Source organism: Camelus bactrianus, chromosome 23, assembly GCF_048773025.1.
Source record: "Camelus bactrianus isolate YW-2024 breed Bactrian camel chromosome 23, ASM4877302v1, whole genome shotgun sequence".
Lineage (NCBI taxonomy): Eukaryota > Metazoa > Chordata > Mammalia > Artiodactyla > Camelidae > Camelus > Camelus bactrianus.
In genome coordinates this window covers 31,275,685-31,295,965 of record NC_133561.1, presented here as the reverse complement: position 1 = coordinate 31,295,965, position 20,281 = coordinate 31,275,685, and the positions used below count along the sequence as shown (strand labels likewise).

Here is a 20,281-nt window from a genome sequence, read left to right as displayed (position 1 = left end):
AACTATATTCAAGACTTTGTAATAACCTATAATGAAAAGAATATGAAAAAGAATATGTATATATAGATTTATGACTGAATCACTATGCTGCACACCAGAAACTAACACAATGTTGTAAATCAACTGTACTTCAATTTAAATAAACAAATAAATAGAGCACATCCACACACACACAAAATGCCACGTGGGGCTGAAAGGGTGAGTCATTCTGGCTCAGGGGCTGGAGGGAGGCCAGTCAGACCTTGAAGGGAGGGTAGAAATTGGTGAACTGTGATGAAAGACTTTCAGGGGTGGGGTGGGTGGGGTGGGAGTGAGGGGAGATGCCGAGAGAGCAGAGTAGCAGGGGCGGGGCAGGGAAGTAAATAAGGGCCAGCTGAGCACTCTCTGGATCTGATGAGCTACAGGGGGTCTCCCAGGCCCTAGAGCATTTCCTGCCTTGGGAGTTATCTCAGTATAGACGCCCAGGCAATCTGGCTCCAGAAACAGCATGCTCAGCCAGCATCCTTTGGCTTGGGGAGTATTCTTGATTGGCCCAAGTCTCAAGTATAGGGCCCCTCTTTCTTTTCCTCTGGGAAAAGGGCTGCTGCTGGCTGCAGGGATCAGCTTACCACCATTTTGCCTAAGACCTCAATCATTATATTTCTCTTCCCCAGAGCTCTGAATTACAGCCCTCAGTCACTCTTGGGTGGCGGACAACATGGCCTGGAAGGTGTTGGCCTCCCTTTCTCAGGGGCTGGTGGAACCTGCTCTTTGGAAGAGCAAGATTGGGAGGTGGGAGTCTAAAGAGAGAGCTGTGAATGCTGCAAATCTCTGGCAAATTGGGATGCTTGACTCAATGCTGCCCTCTGCTGACCAAACTAAGCCTAGCAAGTTTTGTGGGCTGCCCAAGGCTGTGACCGTAAGTGGGGGTCTGCTTAGGCAATTTGTTTCTTCAGTGAGCCAGACATTTGTTTGTTCATTCATTCATTTGTTCATTTAGCAAATATGTACTGAGCAACTACAGTAATAGGTATAATGTTATCTAACATTTATTGAGCCAGCCCTGGTTCTAAGCATCTTAGGTATACTGTCATGTCTAAGACCACGCAGTTCTAGCTAGGAATAATGGAGCTGGGAGGCAAACCCTGTCAGTCTGACGTTACCGCTCAAGTCCCTAAGGCTCACACTGCCTTGTGTGCCCAAATGGACCTTGGAAAAACAAGATGGAACTGGTGAGCTACTTAAATTCTAAATTCTAATAAGCCTTACCAAGAATTTTGGGAATTCTCTGCTGCAAACACTGAAAACAGTCCCCAAGCTGTCGATTACAATGGGAAATTGAAGGTTATTCACAGGCCAGGCCTGGGAGGGATGTGATCCAAGGAGAAACTAGCTCTTCTGGCCACGCCAGAGAGCTTGCCTGTCTCCTGCCTGGAGCAGCAGGGAAAACACGCACAGACGGACAGGAGTCAGGAGTCCTGGGTTCCAGCTCCTCTTGTACCACTAACCCACACCGTGGTCATGGCCAAGGACCTTCTCTCTTCGGGTCAGTTTCCCCACTGATAAAAAGGGGTTTGGATAAATCAACTCTGAGTTCCATTCAAACTCTGCTGTAACTTCTCTGCAGTATTTAAATAGGGACAAACTAGAAATGTCAATCACACTTGTTCTTCTGCCCACCTGGCAACCAATTCTCTCAATACAGGACCTTCAGGAGCCCTGTTCCCTCTCCCCAGACTGGCATGATGTTTTGGCTCAGGAATCTGGCAACCTGGGCTCCAGGCCCTGCTCTGCTCTGCCACTCATTGACTATGACTATCCCTCATCTCTTGGCAACTCTGTGGGTGAGAATTATTCTTTTTTTATACAGCAAACATACTTACTGTGTGCTGGCCTCTGTATGAATGAACTCAATCCTCACCACAACTCTACAAAGTAGGTACTAACATGTGATGTCCTCCATTGCACAGATGAGGAAACTGAAACACAGAGAAATTAAATAACTGCCCGTGAAGGCTTATTACAGACCTGGCAAGTGATGGAGTCAGATTGGAGCCCAGGCAATCTGGCTCCAGAAACAGAAGGCTCAGCCAGCATACTTTGGCTTGGGGAGGATTCTTGATTGGCCCAAGTCTCAAGTAGACTAAGCTCCCTAAGTCAGAGTTCCTTCAACCTGAAATGTGCCCCATGACCTCTTTGTGGATTTGCTGTGGGATGAAACAAGACAGGAAGCTGCCAGAGTGATGGTTTCCTGTCTGCTTGGGTTTGGCTGGGCTCTGGTCTTCCCAGGTCCCCTCCCCTCAATTCTGACAGAGACAGAGTGTGTGTTTGTGTGATCGTGGTAGGAGCTATGACAACATATCCCTGAGCTACAGCTGATCTGATCTGGGATAAAGGACTGTTAAGATAAGCTCAGGGCTAGGAAGTGGTCATTGAAACCACCTAAGGCTGGAGCTCTGTGCTGGGTGGGGGTGGGGGGCGGGGAAGGGTAGAGGATGCAGCCTCACTCAGGGGAGAAAAGGGAGGGCTTTTGAATTACTCTCAGTGCTGATTTTTTTTTTTTTTAAATGCCAAAACAATGGTTCTTGTTGAGAGTTGGGAGACGGGGTGGGTGGCTGGATATTTATGTAGATTTAAAGTCTAGGGCTGCTAGTCTATATTTTTGAAAGGAGTCCCCTTGCCCTAAAGATCTTTTTTTTTCTTTTCTGTCATTCATTTCTGTTCTCTTTTCTCAGTCTCTAAGGTTGTATCACTCCCATTTCTGGGGGATTGAGAAGTAGAGGGGGGCACCTATGCTTAAGACTAGGGTAAAAGCTTTCATGGGATCCATCCACTGGGTATCCAGTCACCAAGCACTTTCCACTAACTAACTCTGGTGTTTGTTTTGTTTTGCTTTGTTTTTTTAAGCCCTGGTGTGCTTTTGTTTTAAGTCATCTAAGATCCTTGATGGACTGAGATGGGAAATAAGTAAATAAAAATAACCCCCATCTTTACAGGGGTTCACACTTTCACATCTGCTACTTGACTGAGCCTTCACTGACCCCGTGAAGGCAGGGCCTCGGGTTAGATCCTGGGCTACAGAAACTACTGGTGTAGTTGAGGCAGGGGTACCTGAGCCTCGGAACGGCGGTCAGAGAATGGGTTTCCATTCCAGGCTCTGCCCCTTGTGGCCACGTGGCCTGGGGCAGGTGACTCAGTCTTTTCAGTTCCTATTGGTCCAAGGAGACCCTGAACGTGAAGGCTCCTTGTAAGCCGGCAGAGACTCCCCATCAGCCAGGGGTGTATGGCTGTGCATGCTGTGGCTCAGAGCTCAGTACTTCATACTCTATGTAAATGCTGCTCTCTTGGGAAAGGGGATAGCTCAGTGGTAGAGCATGTGCTTAGCATACACAAGGTCCTGGGTTCAATCCCCAGTGCCTCCATTAAAAAAAAAAGACATTAATTGCTGCTCCCTTGAAGGGGCCGTGTGTCTTCTTCCTCCTGCCTGCCTCCACAGCTACTCAGGGAGGACCGGGTAGGGCAGGGCATGGGAGGAGTGCCCAGGAGGGAGGAGGAAGGAGGCTCTGCCTGGTTCCAGTGCCGCCTCCCTGTGGGTGCCTGGCTCCCACTGGCAACCTTAGTCCTTTGCCTCCGAAGCTGATCCTGGAATGTAAACCCCAAGCAAAGCACTCTTTGGCCAGGTCACTAGCTCCTGGCCCTCAGCTAGCCAAGGTGGGAGCTAGCATTTCTCTTGGCCCTGAGTGACACTAGTACAATCTGGTGCTGGGGGCTGTTACCACAAGCCTGGATTGACAGGCTGGCTGTCGCCCACAGCTTCTGAAAAGCCCCATCCTGACCCATCACTCCTGTCAGAGCCCTCCGCGCAGGGGAGAGGGAACCCACTCCCCAAGCAGGGGGATTTGAAGTCTTGCTGATTTCCGGGATCTGCGTCCTCGTGCTCGTGCCAGCCAGATGGGCTCCGAGGAAGGTGGGCGTTGTAAAGGGCACTCTCAAAGCCGGCGTTCTCTGGGCGCTTTAGTTTCTGACTTGCAGTTTAGCCGTTTGCTACACATTTATTCCATTCAGTAACTTGTTACATGTTTAGGCACCGTGTGCCCAACACTGAGATGCTCTGGGCCCACAAAGGTTAATGATATCTGCAGGGTCCTGAGGGGAACCTGTGTGAATGGGGGTGAGGTGGGGAGACAGTGGCTTGCACTCATCAGGTACACAAGGGAGGGGGCATGCTGCATCCTGGGGGGGAGGGACAGGCTGGGCTGGATGGGGAGGCAAGCAGCAGGGACAGTCCTCCGGGAACAGCTTGCTCCCAGTGGTCTCCCACAGGCAACACCGGGCAGAGGTGAGGAAGGGAGGCGGGAAGGGCAGGAGTTTTGTGAATGGTCTAAGAAGCCAAGACGGAGGCTTGGGAATCACCTGGAGGACCAAGGGGAGCTGAGGGAGGGTGTTTAAGCTCTGTGACGATGTCGGCAGACTTGTAGATGAGAAGGGTCTCTGAAAGGGCAGGAGAATCCAGCAGTGACGTGGAGAGGGGTCGGAGAAGAGCAATGAGGTGGTCATTTTCCACCCTGGGTTGAGCCAGCTTCCCCAAGGTGCAGGGGTCTGAGGTCTCAGGTGGACTAAGACCAAGTTGGGAGGGCAGTTCCAATCCAGTCCCTTTCTTCTATAGATGGGGACACCGGATCTAGGGTGAGGAGCCTGAGGAAGGGATTTGTAAATTACTATTCCCTTGTAAGTGTTTGTTTTTAAGAATGTGAATTTGCTAAACTGAGGTTAGGACCAAAGCCCATTTTCTGTTGAACAGGAGGCCGGGTGCCCTGAAGTCCTCCTTCTAGTCCTGCAGATAAGACGGGCAGGGTGAGCCACCTTGGAGACAGTGAATGGGGCCTGAGGGGTCCCCTCATCCTGCTGGTACAGCCACCCCCTCCCTCCCAAGGCTGACCAAGGCTGGAGCCTGGATGGCCCAGCTAGAGCCCAAGCAGGCTAGGGGACCACCAGCTGCGGGCCTGGGGTTCCTCACTGGCCCCTCTGTGGAGCAGCACGTGGAGGGTGCCGGCAGGGGGAGGGGAGCCCTCGAGCCTGCGGGAGACAGATTTCTCCCCAACCACCTAGAAAACCCGTCACTTCTAAAGTGTCACCCCAGGCAGCAAGTCCCCAAACACTTCCCCGACCTCCAGTCCCTCAACCCTCAACGTTCTGAATCATCAGCCAGATATTTCCTCTTTGGAAGAGGTTGGGTCACTGGGAGATTTTGCATGAAAAAAAAAAAGAAACTGTCTCAGGAGCCAGGAGAACCCAGTCTGGCTAAGTTGGAAACTGGGACCGGGGCACCAGGATTGTCCACCTGATCTTCGCGTAAAGGAACCATCCGTTCACTCACTCAGTCCGTGTTTATCAAGTGCTGGCTGCGTGCCAGGCTCGCCCCAGGTGCTGAGCAGGTGAAGGTTGGCAGGGAAGAGCGGGCTCCCCACCCCGTTTACAGAGCTTGTGGAAGTCACCAGACTCCTCTGGGCCTCAGTTTCCTTGCCTGTAAAATCGATTGATCCCAACCTTTCCCAAGCTCATAGGGATATGAGGGTGCAGAGGGCCCTCTAGCTACTCCAGCAAAGGGCAAACCCTGGCAGAGGGCTCTGGAGGGCGTGGCAGTGTGGACACCCTAAGAGCAGATGATCCTGTGCTGGCGAAGACTGAGGATGTTACGGCAACTCACCTTCCACACCAAAGGGGTTCTGCGCCTGGGCACCTGCTCCCAGCGTGTGGACGAGAGTGTGAGGGGTAGATGTCTGAGTGCAAGCTGTGCGTGAGCACATAAACATGTGCGTGAACAGGTGTGCGTATGCGTGTGAGGTGTGTGTGCAGATGTGTGGAAGTGCGAGGTGTATTTCAAGTGTGTAAGTGTGAGAGTTTAAGGCACGTGTGAGCGTGAGCTATACTGTCAGGGTACGAGGCAAGCGCGAAGCATGAGTGAGGTGTATGAGTGGTTATGAGGGCGTGTAAGGAGTGTCTGTGTAAGAGGGAGGGCTGTGTGGGTGTGTGAGGTAGTGTACGTGAGTGTGTGTGCGTGCGTGTGGGGCGGGGCTCAGCTGGCCCAGGGCGGGCCCGGGTGGAGATGCAGGAAGCTCATTCGGTGTGAAATTCACACCGTCTGTAAAGGGCTCCCTCACTCTTGGAAAGAGGAGCACTTTTTGGCCTCTGGGCTGCGGACGGTGGTTTCTTGGCGCTGCTTCGTGTTATCAGGAATATGGGCTCTGGGGGGATCCTTGAACCAGGTCCACACCTGGCTGGGGAGCTCAAATGAACTGGAGTATTTGGGAAAACAGCCCATAGTTTAAATCATTAAAGGGTCACATCATGAGGGAGAATGCAAACTCTACAAGAATGTTAACACAGGACATTCTAGAGACGGTTTGCCCTCGCAGTCAGAGGCTCGCCGCCCTTTCTCCGAGATCATCTCTCCCTCTGCTGTCACTCCATGCACCCTGCGTGGGGAGGGGTGTGGTCTGAGAGGTGCATCTTACTGACCCTCACCTTCCCCCAAACGCTTCTTCTCGAGACATCTACCCAACATTCAAGCTCTGCACAGACTCCAACTTGCCTTCCAACCTCTTTTCACACCACTCTCCACTCTGTGTGCACTTTGGCACCCAAGTCGCCCTTTCCTCGAAGCTGGTTGTAATGGCAGGCTCCTCCAGGAAGCCTTCCCAGATCAGCTCGGTGCTCAGAGGACTCCTGCTTCGTGTCTCTCCCATCCGCCCGTTACATGGTGGTTGAGTGGGGTTGTGTTCCCCAAAGAGAGATGTCGAGGTCCTAATTCCTGGTGTGACTTTTTTGGGGAAATGGGACCTTTGCAGATGCAAGCAAATTAAGATAAGGTCATACTGGATTAGGATGGCCCTAATCTAATGACTGGTGTCCTTACAAAACGGGAGAAATTTGCACACACACAGGAGAGAAGGCTTGAAGCAGAGGTTGGAACTATCCTGTTATAAGCCAAGGAAAACCAAGGAACACCAAGGACAGCTGACCCCCACTGGGAGCTGGGGGGAGGCAAGGAGGGTCCCCCCACCCTTGATTTCAGACATCTGCAATTGTGAAACAATATATTTCTGTTGTTTTTGAAGCCGCCAGTTTGCGGTATTTGGTTACGGCAGTCCCAGGAAAGTCGTGCAGTGGAAACTGACCTGCCCACCCACCTGGGTCCTTTCATGTGTCCACCTCTTCAGCTCTTGCCTGGGCCCTGCCTTGTACCTGCACTTCTGCAGTTGTCTAAGTCCAGCACAACGCTCCTGCCAGGCAACTCTGCAAGTCCTTGACCTCACCAAGCGAGTATCTCCAGTTCTCTGGAGCTGGAGGCCTTTGGCCCCAGGCTTCGGTCCTGCTCTGCAGCCCCCTAGGGCCCAGGATGCCATTCTCTGACTGTGGAGCTCAGATTGGCAGGGGTGCATTTTGCACCCCCCCCCCACGCACACACTCCGCAGGGTTAGGAGTTCCTTCCCCTCACTGTGAACTGTGCCCCTGGGTTAGTCACAGGGCTCCTGAGTCTCAGCTTCTTCTGCAAGATGGGGGTTGGAAGAGGCCAACCGTATCCCACCCCCTGCACAGGGTCTCTTTGGGGTAGAAAGATCAATGCAAATGCAAGAAATCATTAGAAAGACATTTTGGAGGAAAGAAAGCGATGGGAGGGAGGGATTTGTCCATTTTCTGTGGTCCCAACCCTCCTGGCACTTTGATTGCTCAGCAGATGGTCTTTCCTCCAGAGCAGGCCTGGAAGACCTGTATGGTTTTCCAAGGATTCCAACCCCAACTGGGGTTCTTTCTGATGTTAGATGGTGCCTCGATGATGTTACTTCCCTCATTTCCCCTAGAAAAGGAACTCCGAATATCCCATCAAATCTGGTCATGATGCTTCTCCACTCAAAATCCTTAACTTGCTCCCAATAACCCATGTGGATAAAGTCCACGTGCATAAAGTTATAGAACCTCTTCGAGCCTTAGTTTTCTCATGTGCAAGATAGGGTCCTACCTACCCGATAATGTCGATCTGAGGATTGAAGTGGGTGCTTCGCCTGGTGAGATGGCGTCACCAGCCCTCATTAGCAGCCCTTGACCTGCCCTGCCTGCACTTCCTGCCCGTCTCGGTAAATTCTCTGCCCTGTGCGTGCTGTCCCTCGGTGGACATAAGAACACCTCTAACTCTCCCTCAACGACAACAAAAATAATACTGCAGCCACTCATCTTGTATATGTGAATCGTTTCATGTATAGTAGGTAGCTCTTAACCTCCCAGTGAGGGCCTATTGTGTCCATTTTACAGCTAAGGAAACTGAGACTCAGGGGTTAACGAAGTACCCAAGATCAAACAGCACGTGACAGTTATGATTTGAACCCATCTCTCTTGCTTCAAAGCCTGGGGTCATCCACCTCTGCTTGGCTGGTCTGTCTCTTCTTTCAGAGTGCAGCTGGAGATTTGTTTTCTGCCTGACGCCCTCAGTTCTTCTGTAGCCACCATGGGTCGGGTGCCTCCGGGTTGCACCAGCAAAGGCTGACACTTGTCTCAACAAATGGTACCCGCAGATTTAGTCCCCGTCCCCTTCCCAAAGCTGCAACTGCCAGAGGACAGGAATCCCAAATCCAGCGCCATGCCAGACACATAATTGGTGTTGAGTGTCAAACAATGCTCCAGAATAGCTGACGGAATGAAAGGGCTAGAAGAGAATTTTCCTGGGATGTAAATTTAGGAATCTTCTACACTCATTTCACATCAGGGAGCCCTTCCCAGTCTTCCCATGCTAATCCTCATACTCATGCTTTGGGAAACAAGGTCTCCATCTTCCCAGGTTTGACGTTTTGAACCCCTTACCTAGCACAGGGCACTGGTTTTCTTGCCTCTCCTACGTGCTCCTCCATTTGAGGCAATGCAGCGCTGTGGTCACAAGGTTTGGAATCGGACCTGGTTCAGTCACTTATGAGCTTGTGACCTTGGACAACTTATACAACCTCTTCTGGCCTTAGTTTTCCCACTCTGCCCCACAGAGTGGTGCTGAGGATGGAAGCGGTGGTTTGCCACCTTGTGAGATGGCATCACGATGGCATCACGATGGCATCACCAGTGCTCTTGTCCTACAGATCGGGAAATGAAGGCAAGACAGGGGAGGGACCTTCCCAGAGAGGGATGAGGATGAGAAGGCCTATGGCAGAGAAGGGGGTGGGGCCGGGAGCTAAGCCACTGGACCCCAGGGCCTGAGTGGCCTCCATGGCACCACGAGGCACAGCCATGAGGTTGGCTGCTGACATCCCCTGTGTCCCATGCTCCTCAGTGGGCCGTCCCCAAAGTCTCAGCATGGACATCGGAAAGGCAAGTCCTCAGAATATACCAGCTTGAGCCCTGAGTGGCTCTTACAGGTTCCAGTGGTCAGTCCCCCATTCTCCTAAGGGGAAGAATCTTTTAGGGCTGGCTGTACCCCTAAGGTACCCCGACTGTTTAAAACCACCTCAGTCACATCCATAGATCTGGTGCCACTGCGTGTGCTTGGAAAGCCCCCTACACACAGGGCTAGGCTTCCTCTTAGGAATGATGAAGGGAGCCCCGTTTGCTGAGGCCTTGCTTGGGGAGGGGTTGGGGAGGGTGGGAGGAGGAAGTGCAGAACAGAGGTGGAATTAGGAGCCCAGACAGGGCTGGGCTTTGCAATGCTTCCCCTAACGCGCCGTCCATCCCTCATAGTATCTGCTCCCCCAGCCCCTTTTTATAACAGTTCCTCCAGGGGGCTAAACAGAAATGAGGGGATCCGGAAGCAATAGAGGTCTCTCTGCAGTCTGCTCACCAGGGGGCGCCCGCGGCCTCAGGATGCCAGGGTGGGAAGGAAGGCCTGAGCCAGCAGGTGGCAGTGTCCTCATAGGGCCCAAGGAAGAAAAAAGACCAGGTACCCAGAGAAAGGGGGGAAAAATCCCTATCCTGGAAAGACCCTGGTTCCTTTGTCCATGAAGATTCAGGAGCAGTGATACTTCCTGCAGGAGGCTCCCCTGGCCCCTCAGATCCGGACAGGCATTCCTCTACTGTTCCTGCCTCATGAGAAAGAACTGTACCACCGCCTAGTGAGGGGCAGCTGACTCCCCCACAGCCCCTCCAGGACAGGTAGTTTTTTGATCTTTGTACCCTTGGTGCTAACCTAGCTTTTAAAAATAACTGGGAATCAGAAAGGGGTGCTTTGTAAGCTAGAAGGGGGCGTGTCCTTCATGCTTTCACATCTGTGAGCAACTCCCTTTCTACAGTGGGCAGGACAGAAATGATCTTGAGCGGAACGAACTGAGGCCAGACACGAGGAGTAATCTGATGAGGAAGTCAGCTAATGAGCGCAAACTTTTCCTAACACACTCAGGGGTGTCCACGCTTGAGAGATGGAAAGTGCGCTGTTCTATCAGCAGTGAGGTGACTGGTGGGGGAGGGGTGGTTTGAAGGTGGAGGTGTCCTCAGAGGGGACAGCCAAGAACAGCTGGTCACTTGGAATCCCATTTAGCCTGAGAATGTCAGAGGGACTGTTTCATGCGGTCCCCTCCACACATCCAGACACTGTCCACCCCACCCCTGCACCAGGGTGCCAGAGAAGATAGGAATATAGATTTTAATCATTGTGCTGCTGCTGTTAACCAGAGTGCAATGAGTCCATCCTTCGTGGATTTTGATGCCACAGTGTAAATGAGAAGGTTTCACGCAGAAACACTCTGGGCTGTCCGTGACAAAGGGCTGGGCCTCTGGTGGGGAGGGGTGACCAAAGGAGAAATGGAGAGAGAAAAGTGGGGAGCAGACCTTGGGCTGGAAGTCTGCTCCTTCCCCATCATCACATTCCCATCGGGACCCCGAGAGGCCTGGGTCCTTCCTGGCCAAGGCTGCTGGCCTGTACCAGTCCACGTGAACCCGACTCCTCTTCCAAGTCTCCAGCTCCAGGGTCAGTTCTTGCTGAGCAGATGAGGTCCAGGGCAGGCCCACAGTTGGCCACCAAAGGGGGAAGGGAATGTAGACCAAGGTAGGGAAGAGGGGTTTGGTATCCATGCCACCCTTCTCCATTTTCCATCCTAAGAGGCCGTCAGACTGGTGCAGAGCCGGGGAAAGGACAGCTATAAGGAGCTATCCTCTGGGTGAGAACTGCCCTGCCTATCTCCCATCCTGCAGATGGGGAGGGGTAAGGCCAGAGCGGGGTAGGCGGGGCACTCCTGTACCTCCCTCTGCCTGAGCAGCAAGTGAGGACTCTCCCCAGAGGTCACCTGAGCCCTGGCGAGGGGGCGGGGCCGGCAGAGTCATCCAGACTCCTTGCAGTTTCCGGGGATGGGTAGGGTTTGGAGGTGGAGAGGTCACTCAGGGCCCCAGGGCCTGACCCCACTGGCCGCTGACAGGAGCCGGCATACTGGGAAGCGGCCCAAACTGCTTTGACGAGACCATTCCTCTTGTCAAGAGTGGGTGATCCGATCCAGGACACAGGCACTGGGCCCAGGGACGGCTAGGAGTCAGAGACACACAGGGCTTCGACGGCGTCGCTCAGACCCTGGTTGACACCTCCCACGGCCAGGAGGCAGTTCTTGACCACGATGCTGGAGCAGGCACAACGGGGTGTGGGCATGGCGGGGAGGATCTCCCACTTGCTCTTCCCCGGGTGGAATGCCTCCGCTGTCTCCAGGACAGTGGGTTGGTTGCCTAAAAGTGCCGAGGGAACCAAATCTCACAAAGGAGTCCAGCCACCAATCCGTGCCGGTGGTCACCCCTAACCCCCAATCCCCACCACAGAGGCCAGGCATCCTCAAACTTCCCTGGCTGTGGAACTGCTCCCTCCCCACCCTTTTCTCAAACTGCCACTTCGCCCTTCCTGCCTCCTCTGTCTTTTCATCTCCTCAAGATTAAGCTTTCTTTCCCTACCTCCTGCTTTTACTAGAAGTTTCTAGACACAACTGCCTTTTCCTAAGAAAGCTGCACACGTGGTCCGGCTCACATCAAGCTCCTTTCCTGCGTGGGTAGAGTGGGGGTCTGTCCGCGCTGAGTAAACTCTGGGTGCCTGGACACTGCCCATCTCTCCCCTGTGATGTCGGGGTCCCTCCCTCAAAATGCCGCTCACCTCCGGGAGGGGTCATGCAGCAAATGCTGAATTCATTAGAATAACGTATTCGATCAGACTGCCCTCCTACTCCGTGATGGAGCTGGTATCCAGGGAGAAGAGATGGGTCAGAGAAAGAAGACCGAGGCCAATCCCTGCCACACTTTTTACCACCAGTCATTCCTGGAAAGGCCCCAAGGACCTGTGCACAGCAACCCTGTGTGACACGGTCATCAGTATGTCCCTTATGCTCTGTGGGCTTCAGTTTCCCCTGTGTGAGAGGCCAGAGAGACCACTTCTGGGGCCCATACATGGAGATACGACATCCAGGGTGGGAGGAAGGGAGCGTTTTGAATTCTCTGGAATAAAGCGGTAGGCAGGTGGTGAGCAAGGAGCCAGCCCCTTCTCCTGCTCATGCAGACTGCCAAGGATCCACCGAGCACCTGAACCACAGAGCCAGCCCGGAAGCTCCATCCTTACCAAGTCCTCCAGCCACTACGACCCGTCCGCTCAGAGAGCCGGCCACAAAGTCTGCCCGCCGCTTCTTGAGGAAGAAGGAGCGCTCCATCTTCAGCCATCCCCCTGGAGGCCACGGAGGGCGGCAGGAGACACACAGAGAATTAGCTGCTGACCACCCCCACCAAATACACAAACAGCCCGCAGCTGAGGCAGCATGTCCACTCCATCTACCCTTCACGCCCAGTGCAGATACAACGCTGTTTGGAAAGACTCTCCATGGCCTCCACCTTCCCCCATGTGTGCTGCAGTCCAGGGGACCATAATCTCTTATAACGAATCACCTAGTTCTGCCTCTGCTCTCACAGGCTCTAAGCTGGAGAGGAGGCTGACTAGAGGCAGAGTGTAGGAGTCCGGATCCTTCTGTTTCTCTGTGAACAAAAAGCAGGAAAAAGCCCTCCCTCACCTGGCCCTGCCTGGATGTTGTAAGAAGCGACAATAGATGGAAAAGGCTTTGATAAAAACAACCAGCCAATCAAAGGGAGCCCTGTACAGATCAAAGAATTTGCTCCCAAGAGCATCCCTGAATGGAGAGGGGTGTTCACACTTCTGGAAAGCACTCCCAGCTGGAAAAGTGGGCCTGGGCGGATGGATGGGATGGGGGTAAGGTGGGGGATTCAGCCAGAGCAAAGGTGGGCAGCCAGGGGCCGGCGCCCGGCTCACCCTGCTCCATGTCGAACACGTCCATCGTCCGGAGGAACTTGGGCTGCCGGTAGAGCCGACCCTGCCGCAGGCCGCCCAGGCTGTACAAGCGGTCATCCAGGGTCACAAAGCTGGAGAAGGCCCGCTTACAGGGAATGTTGGGGAACTTGGTCCAGGAGCGAGTCTCGATGTCAAAGACCTCGAAGGCGTTGACCGCATACTTGGACTGTCGTCCCCCTGGAGGCCAGAGTGGGCGGGGATTGGGCAAGCAGAGTAAGCCCCTGAGCATTGGGGCTGGGTTGCCCCTTCTGATTGGATCACACAGGAAGCTCCCTGAGAGGTGGGGTGGCGTGATAAACCCCAGTGCCCAGAAGATGCTCAGCACACAGACAGGCACTGCTTCCAATAGGAACTGACCCAGGGGAGGGAAGGCGGGACAGACATGGGACAGACAACCTGTCCTTACCCAGCACATAGATCTTGGAACCCCGGAGGAAGGAGGTGGCAGCATATCTCGGGGTGGGCATGGGTGCTAGAGACACCCACATGTCCTTGAGCATGTCATAGTGCTGGAGGTGGCTGTGTGGACGGAGGTCCAGGCCCATCCCGCCTGCCGCGTACACTCTGTAATCTAAGGAGAAAGACCACACAACAGACGCCATGAGACAGGCCATCGGACTCATCCTCTACCATGGCCAGCCTCTGTTAACCCCTTGAATGCCAGCACTGAGGCCAGACCAGTTTCACAACCACTGCTCTGCCAGAGAATGAGTTGGTGGCACCATTAAAAGTTCCTGCTATGGTCAAGCCTGGGTCTTTTCGAAGCCATGTCAGGCCTACATGCCTTAGCCTGTCTTGGTGCCTGGCCCTTGCTTAAGCTTGAAATGCTAAGCCTTGCCGAGAGGCAGACTTGGTGGAGTCTAGGCCTGGACCACCCTTTGCAGGTCTTGACCCCTCCATTCTCCTCCTTCCTGGGCAGACAGAGGGGATGCCAAAGAGGAAGGAGTTCCTTTGATGCCCTCCAGGAGTGGCCTGTTCCCCAGGCACTCCCAGATCTAGATATCCCTAGGGCTAGTGGGAGTCTTAGGAAATGAGGTCAGCCCTGCTGTCATTGGCCTTGGGGGACACTGGACTGCTGCTGCTTCCTTCTTTGTCTGGACTGAGGAAGGCCATCCTCCTTCACACACTGAAGAGCATGTGGGCTCCAGGAGGCACCCTGCACTGGATGGGACAGGGCTAGGGGTGAATGAGGGAGGAGAGCAAACTGGCCCCTTTATGAAACCCTGTCCAGGCAGTGGGCAAGGCACTCTGAGAAGAGAAGCGAGTCCCCTCCTTTCTCCAGCGCTCTTGGCTGCAGGCGGCCTCTCAAGGCACTTCCCTGACACACTGCACCCAAGAGAAGGGCAAGGCATCCACGATTCCCTGAGCCTCACCCCAGTACCTCGTGCAGCCTGTTAAGGACAGAGCCCTACCCCCTAGGGCTCTCTTTTTCCCGGGGACCCATCCCTGCGTGGGGTTCTCTCTCTTAGTCGCCAGTCTTCACCACTTCTGGCTCTAAGAGGCCTTTACTCTTCAAGGGCCTTGCAGGGATGAGCACTACTTTTTTCTACTTTCTAATCTTACTAAAGAGAGAGGAAAAAAATCCCTACCCCAGCCTGTGGCTGGGAGATGGGGCCTCTGTAATGAGTGATTTACTGACACAAACGCCACCTCTCTCAGTCCTGGTTCACCTGCATACCTCCAGCTGGGAACCCGCCCATCCATTCCACACCAGCGCTCCTGCACCTGATTCTTAGTCATTCTTTCAGAGTCACCTGGGTGTCCCTGAACTGTAAGGTGGGCTGACCGCAGTGGTTCACTGCCTCCCATGGCATCCGCACCACCCCACTTGCCACACGTTACTGAAATCGTCTTTGTTTCTTTCAATAGATTGTTAGGTCCTTGAGAATTTGTTAACCTGTGGCCCCAGCATCTGGTATAAAGCCTGGCACAAAGGCATGTAAATTCTTAGTAAACTGTTGAGCCCACTCAATGCCATAGTTAAGAGCACAGACTCAACCATCACCTGCTAGCTGTGTAACGGTGGGCAAGTTACTTAACCTCTCTGGGCCTCATATTACTTCTCACTGTAATGAAGATGATCATAGCACTTACCTCATCAGACAGGTTGTGAGGGTCAAAGAGATTAATATATTTAAAAGCACCTATGGTAAGGACTCAATAAATGTTAGTTCTTAATCTTTCAGCATCATTTTTTTTTCCAGCACCATTTATTGAAGCCCGCTCCCTCTCCATTTCCCCATGGGCCTCCATGTTTTCCATCTTCCTTCCTTCCTTCCTTCTTTCCTTCCTTCCTTCCTTCCTTCCTTCCTTCCTTCCTTCCTTCCAGTTTCCTTACTTCCTTATGGGAGTTCAGGAGGCCCCACTGGCCACTCTACCCTGAGGGATTCTGAGTTAGAGTTTCTCTCTGGTCACCTTCATTGGTTTCAGACCTGGGCTCCTAACGGCAGGGATCAGATCTTCTGCCTCTTGCCTTCCTCCCTGGGACCTAGAACTGTGTCAGGGACAGAGCAGGTGCTCAAGAAATACTGGTTTCTAACCTATAGGAGACGCAACAGGCAGCTGGGATGGTTTTTGTAGGAGAGGGAGGGAAAGTTGCATCCCACTAAGCCTCTCTGATCTGAACTTGGGGTCTCCTAACTCCTGTTGGACCACTTCCCATAAAACCCTGTGTGTTTTAGCAGAAGAGCTTTCAGAGTCCCCTCTACATTCTGGGCTGTATCTGGCCTGAAAAGAAGGAAATGATGGGCTTGGAGAGAGTGAAATGAGAATCACAAAGCTACGTGCTCAGCACATGCCCGCCCTGAAAACTTAGTGAACCTGGGCCAGATACCACAGGGGCAGGACCCTCAGGAATATTCTGATCTCCACTCATCAGGATCTCTGAGATTAGGAGGCAGATGGTAGGGAGAAGTTCCTGGAATCAGGTCCCAAAGCCCTCCCAGTGGGGCCTGGAGATGGTACGAGGATGGCGTGAACATCCTCAGGACCCCAAATATATGTCTGGAAGTAGTGGCACCTGCAAGGCAGATTTCAGGGGATTTGGTGCTGTGGGTGGGAAGCCTGGTCATTCTGTGGAATGAAGGGACCTACAGAGACATTGTACTAACCCTCTGGCTCTCCCCTCTGGCCAGGCCTGCTCACTTGCTAGGAGGAGCCTGGTGCGGTGGAGGGGAGCTCTGGCATCATATGGATTTACTAGACACCGCATTTGCTGAGTCCTAGTTTTACCATCTATAAAATAAGGCAAGCTGGCCTCTAGTTTCAGTGTCCACCCTAAGGATCAAATGGGATCAGGAATATGATCATGGCCTCCAACCCAGTGTCGGCATCACTCCCTTTCCCTTTGACCCCCCCACTCCCTTCTCTCTGCCTCCCTCAGCCCTGGCCCCACTCGCCTTTGGCCGTGACGGAAATGCCCATGGCGGCCTCGCGCAGCATGCTCCTCTTCTTCCACTTGCCCTCATCAATGTTGTACATCTCCACGACCTTCAGGGGCAGCTGACTGGTGCCCACACCCCCGATCACCATGATCCGCTTGCCCAGGGCGATGACGGCCACCCCGGCCCGGGCTGTGGGCAGGGGGGGCAGGGCGGTCCACTGGTCGGCCTCAGGGGAGTAGACCTCGAAACAGTCCATGGGGACGCCGTTGTCATCACATCCCCCAATGGCATAGACCTGCCCCCCGGTCTCCAGCAGGGAGCAGTAGACCCGGCGGCTGGGCAGTGGCGCTAGGCGCTTCCACTGGAAGTCCCTGACGTTAGGCACCTCCATGGCAGCCCCGGGGGCCCCGCCCGCCGCGACCCCGCCGAGCGCCAGGGTGCCGGGGGAGGTGCGAACCCGGGGATCCGCCGGCTACTGCGCGCCCCCTCTCGCCGCCTCCATCTCGCTCCCGTCCGCGGGCTCCCGCCCGACCCCCAGGAAGGGCCCCGACGCCGGCCAGCGCTTTACCGTCCCTCAAGCCTCAGCGGTCCGGCGGCGTCCGCTCCTGGCCCTGCAGGAGGAATGGGGCGAATCAAGGGCAGCCAGGGCCAAGCGCCCTGGGCTCCCGGCGTGGGCGGGCGCGCGGGCTCCCAGCCCCCCGCCAACTTTCAAGGGAAGACGCGGCGGCGAGGGCGCCACCCCGCGGCAGCATCACGCCCGCCCAGCTTTGTCCACCGTGGCTCTCGCCGCCGATTGGTCGGAAACCAGCGGAGCGCGCGAGGGGCCGGGGGCGTTCTGGGCTTCCAGGTGCCCGGCCGCCTCCCGGTGAAGCAAGGAGTTAACACCTTTCGGCGCCGACGCCTGCCTCTTCCCAGCTCCCCATCCCCGCGATCTTCCGCCCCCGCCCCCGCCCCGCGCCACTTACACAGCCAGGCCGGAGGAGCGCGGCGGCGAGGCGCAGGCAGCGCATTACCCGAGAGCGGCGCGGCCAGCAGGGGAGAGGGCGCTCTGTCCTTCCCTAGTCCGCACACCGCCGTCACACATGCAGATGAGGAGAATAAACGAGGAGCAGGAAGGAGAAGCGAAGCCGCCGCTGGGGGCTGGGGGGAGGCCGGCGCGCCTGCTCCTCGCACATCCCCGCCGGCAGCCGCCACACCTGTGCAGGAATCCGCGTGCGCCCCGCGGCGGAGCGAGCCGTGACCCTTTTACATAAACCCTGGCGGCGCCCGGCCCGCGGGGGAGGGAAAGGGCCCGGCCGTAGACGCTCACCTTGTCTCCTGTTCAGGGAAAGCCGGGCACTAACGCCAAGTACCCAGATGACGGGACCAGACTCCCTCCAGTGTGGGGGTGGGCGGTTTGTGAGTGTTTGTTTTGGATGAGGAGGCGGAGAGTCCAATTACCCAGTTTATCTACAGTACACAGACCCACTTTGTCTGGCTCAATAGTCGGCTTTGCTTTGGGGGAGGTTTTATCAAATGGTTTAACCTAATAGAAACAAGTTCTGTGGGTGTGGCACACGCAGACCTGACACAGGTGCATCCAAGCAGTTTACACACCGACCTGCGCATATATCCATAACATACACATAATCTTACCCCCACCCCCCCGAAATACTCAATCCACAGAGAAACTGACAAATGAACAGTTATGCGGACACACAGCCAGAGACAAACCCAGAAAGACAAACACGTGGGTGGTCCCTCCCACATTGCCTTTCTTTACACACCTCAGGAAGGGGAAACCTGGTTATCAAATCTTGGCCCTCAGCACAGAACCACATGGCTTGCCAAATAATTCTTGCAAGCCACTCTCTAGTCGCCTTATCAGGAAAATAGTCCCCAGTAACAAAGGTGTCCATGACATCAGTAAGCCACATGGTCTGATTGACTGCCAGGCTTATGGGGTCCTCTTATCTGGTTTCCTTGAATAGAGTCAAGTCTTGAATCTCTCAGGCTTGGGAATCTGACAGACCTTGGTTTAAATTCTGGCTCTGAAATTATTTAACTACTCTTAACCTCAGGTTCTTTATATTATTTAAATTAAACTGTATTTTGAGATAAATTGTGGATTCACATGCAGTTGTAAAAAATAACACTTTTTACCCAATTTCCTTCAATGATAACATCTTGCAAAGCTTACAGTACAATAATATCACAACCAGGATATGGAAAATTTTTTGAGTTTTTTTTTTCTTTTTATGTATACATCAATGAAACCACCACCACAATCAAGATAGCTAACATTTCCATCACTCCCCAAGAGGTGCAAATTTCGAATTCTCATCCCTTCCCACTCCCTTTACCCACTGGTAACCATAGGTTTGTTCTCTATGTCTGTGAGTCTGTTCTGTTTTGTAGATAAGTTCATTTGTAATCTTTTTTTTAAGATTCCACATATAAGCGATATCATATGGTATTTTTCTTTCTTTTTCTGACTGACTTCACTTATAATGACAATCTCCATCCATGTTGCTGCAAATGGCATTATTTTATTCTTTTTTTGGCTGAGTAGTATTCCACTGTATACATATATACTACATCTTCTTTATCCAGTCATCTGTTAATGGACATTTGGGTTGTTTCCGTGTCTTGGCTATTGTAAATAGTGCTGCTGTGAACATTGGGGTGCATGTGCCTTTTTGAATTGTATTTTCCTCCCAATATATGCCCAGGAGTGGATTGCTGGGTCACATGGTAAGTCTATTTTTAGTTTTTTTGAGGAATCTCCACACTGTCCTCCATAGTGGCTGAACCAATTTACATTCCCACCAACAGTGTAGGCAAGTTACTTTTTCTCCACACCCTCTCCAGCGCAGGATATGGAAATTGATTAGTCAAGATACAGAACATCTCCATCATCACAAGAACCTTTCACGTTGCCTCTTTATAGCCATGCCTTCTTCTCTCGCCCCTCTCTCTCCAACCCCTGGCAACCACTAATCTGTTTTCTATTTCCATAATTTTGTCATTTCAAGAATGTCATATAAATAGAATCTTACAGCATGTCACCTTTGGGGACTGATTTTTTTGGCTCCCAGCATAATTCCCTGGAGACTCATCCAAGTTTTGCATGTATCAATAGTTCATTCCTTTTTAGTTCTGAGTAGCTATAGATATATCTTTGTAGATTTTTGTGAAGACTAAATGAGATAATATTTGTAAAGTGTTCAGTTCAGCTTCTGACACATAGCAGGAGCCTGGTAAATCGCTATTAACTCTATTACTACTATAACTACTGTCAACAAAACCAAGAAAAGGGAAAACTGAGAACAAGCACAAACATTTCGCCCCTCACTTAGAAATGACTTCCTGTAAGAAACAGAAGTCACAGCTCACAATAGGGCCATCTTAACATTGTGAGTTCTTGGCTTAGAAATTCCACTGTTTTTCAGGGTGAATTCCCTGGACTTACAAAGTAAGTAGCTCTGGAAGCTTCACAGAAGAAGGTTGTATTGGGGCTCAGATCAGGCCACCCCAAGATATACTACCACATGGCATATTGATTATTTTAAGTTAGTTACTTGGGAAAGAGCCAGTGGAGAAATTTTGAGATTAAAAACACACTCTGAGCCCCCTTTTTCCCCCC

General features: G+C 53.0%; 1 protein-coding gene across 10 annotated transcripts; it reads right to left on the bottom strand.

Annotated features, from left to right (window-relative positions):
* Positions 1 to 10,580: 10,580 nt before the first annotated feature.
* KLHDC8A (kelch domain containing 8A) lies at positions 10,581 to 18,059 on the bottom strand. Of its 10 annotated transcripts, none has more exons than XM_074351964.1 (7): positions 17,966 to 18,059; positions 17,622 to 17,852; positions 16,672 to 17,267; positions 13,680 to 13,844; positions 13,235 to 13,450; positions 12,536 to 12,637; positions 10,581 to 11,661 (listed from the first exon to the last, which is right to left on the bottom strand). In XM_074351964.1, exons 3-7 carry the CDS (start codon positions 17,045 to 17,047, stop codon positions 11,468 to 11,470), a joined length of 1,053 nt encoding a protein of 350 aa, XP_074208065.1. In that variant the 5' UTR covers positions 17,048 to 17,267; positions 17,622 to 17,852; positions 17,966 to 18,059; the 3' UTR covers positions 10,581 to 11,467. The 10 variants fall into 10 exon arrangements, 7 of the variants coding, with proteins under 7 accessions (XP_074208065.1, XP_074208066.1, XP_074208067.1 ...); XM_074351965.1 differs by having other exon boundaries at positions 17,622 to 17,714; positions 17,966 to 17,984; XM_074351966.1 differs by lacking the exon at positions 17,966 to 18,059 and having other exon boundaries at positions 16,672 to 16,897; positions 17,225 to 17,267; positions 17,622 to 17,959.
* Positions 18,060 to 20,281: the final 2,222 nt, after the last annotated feature.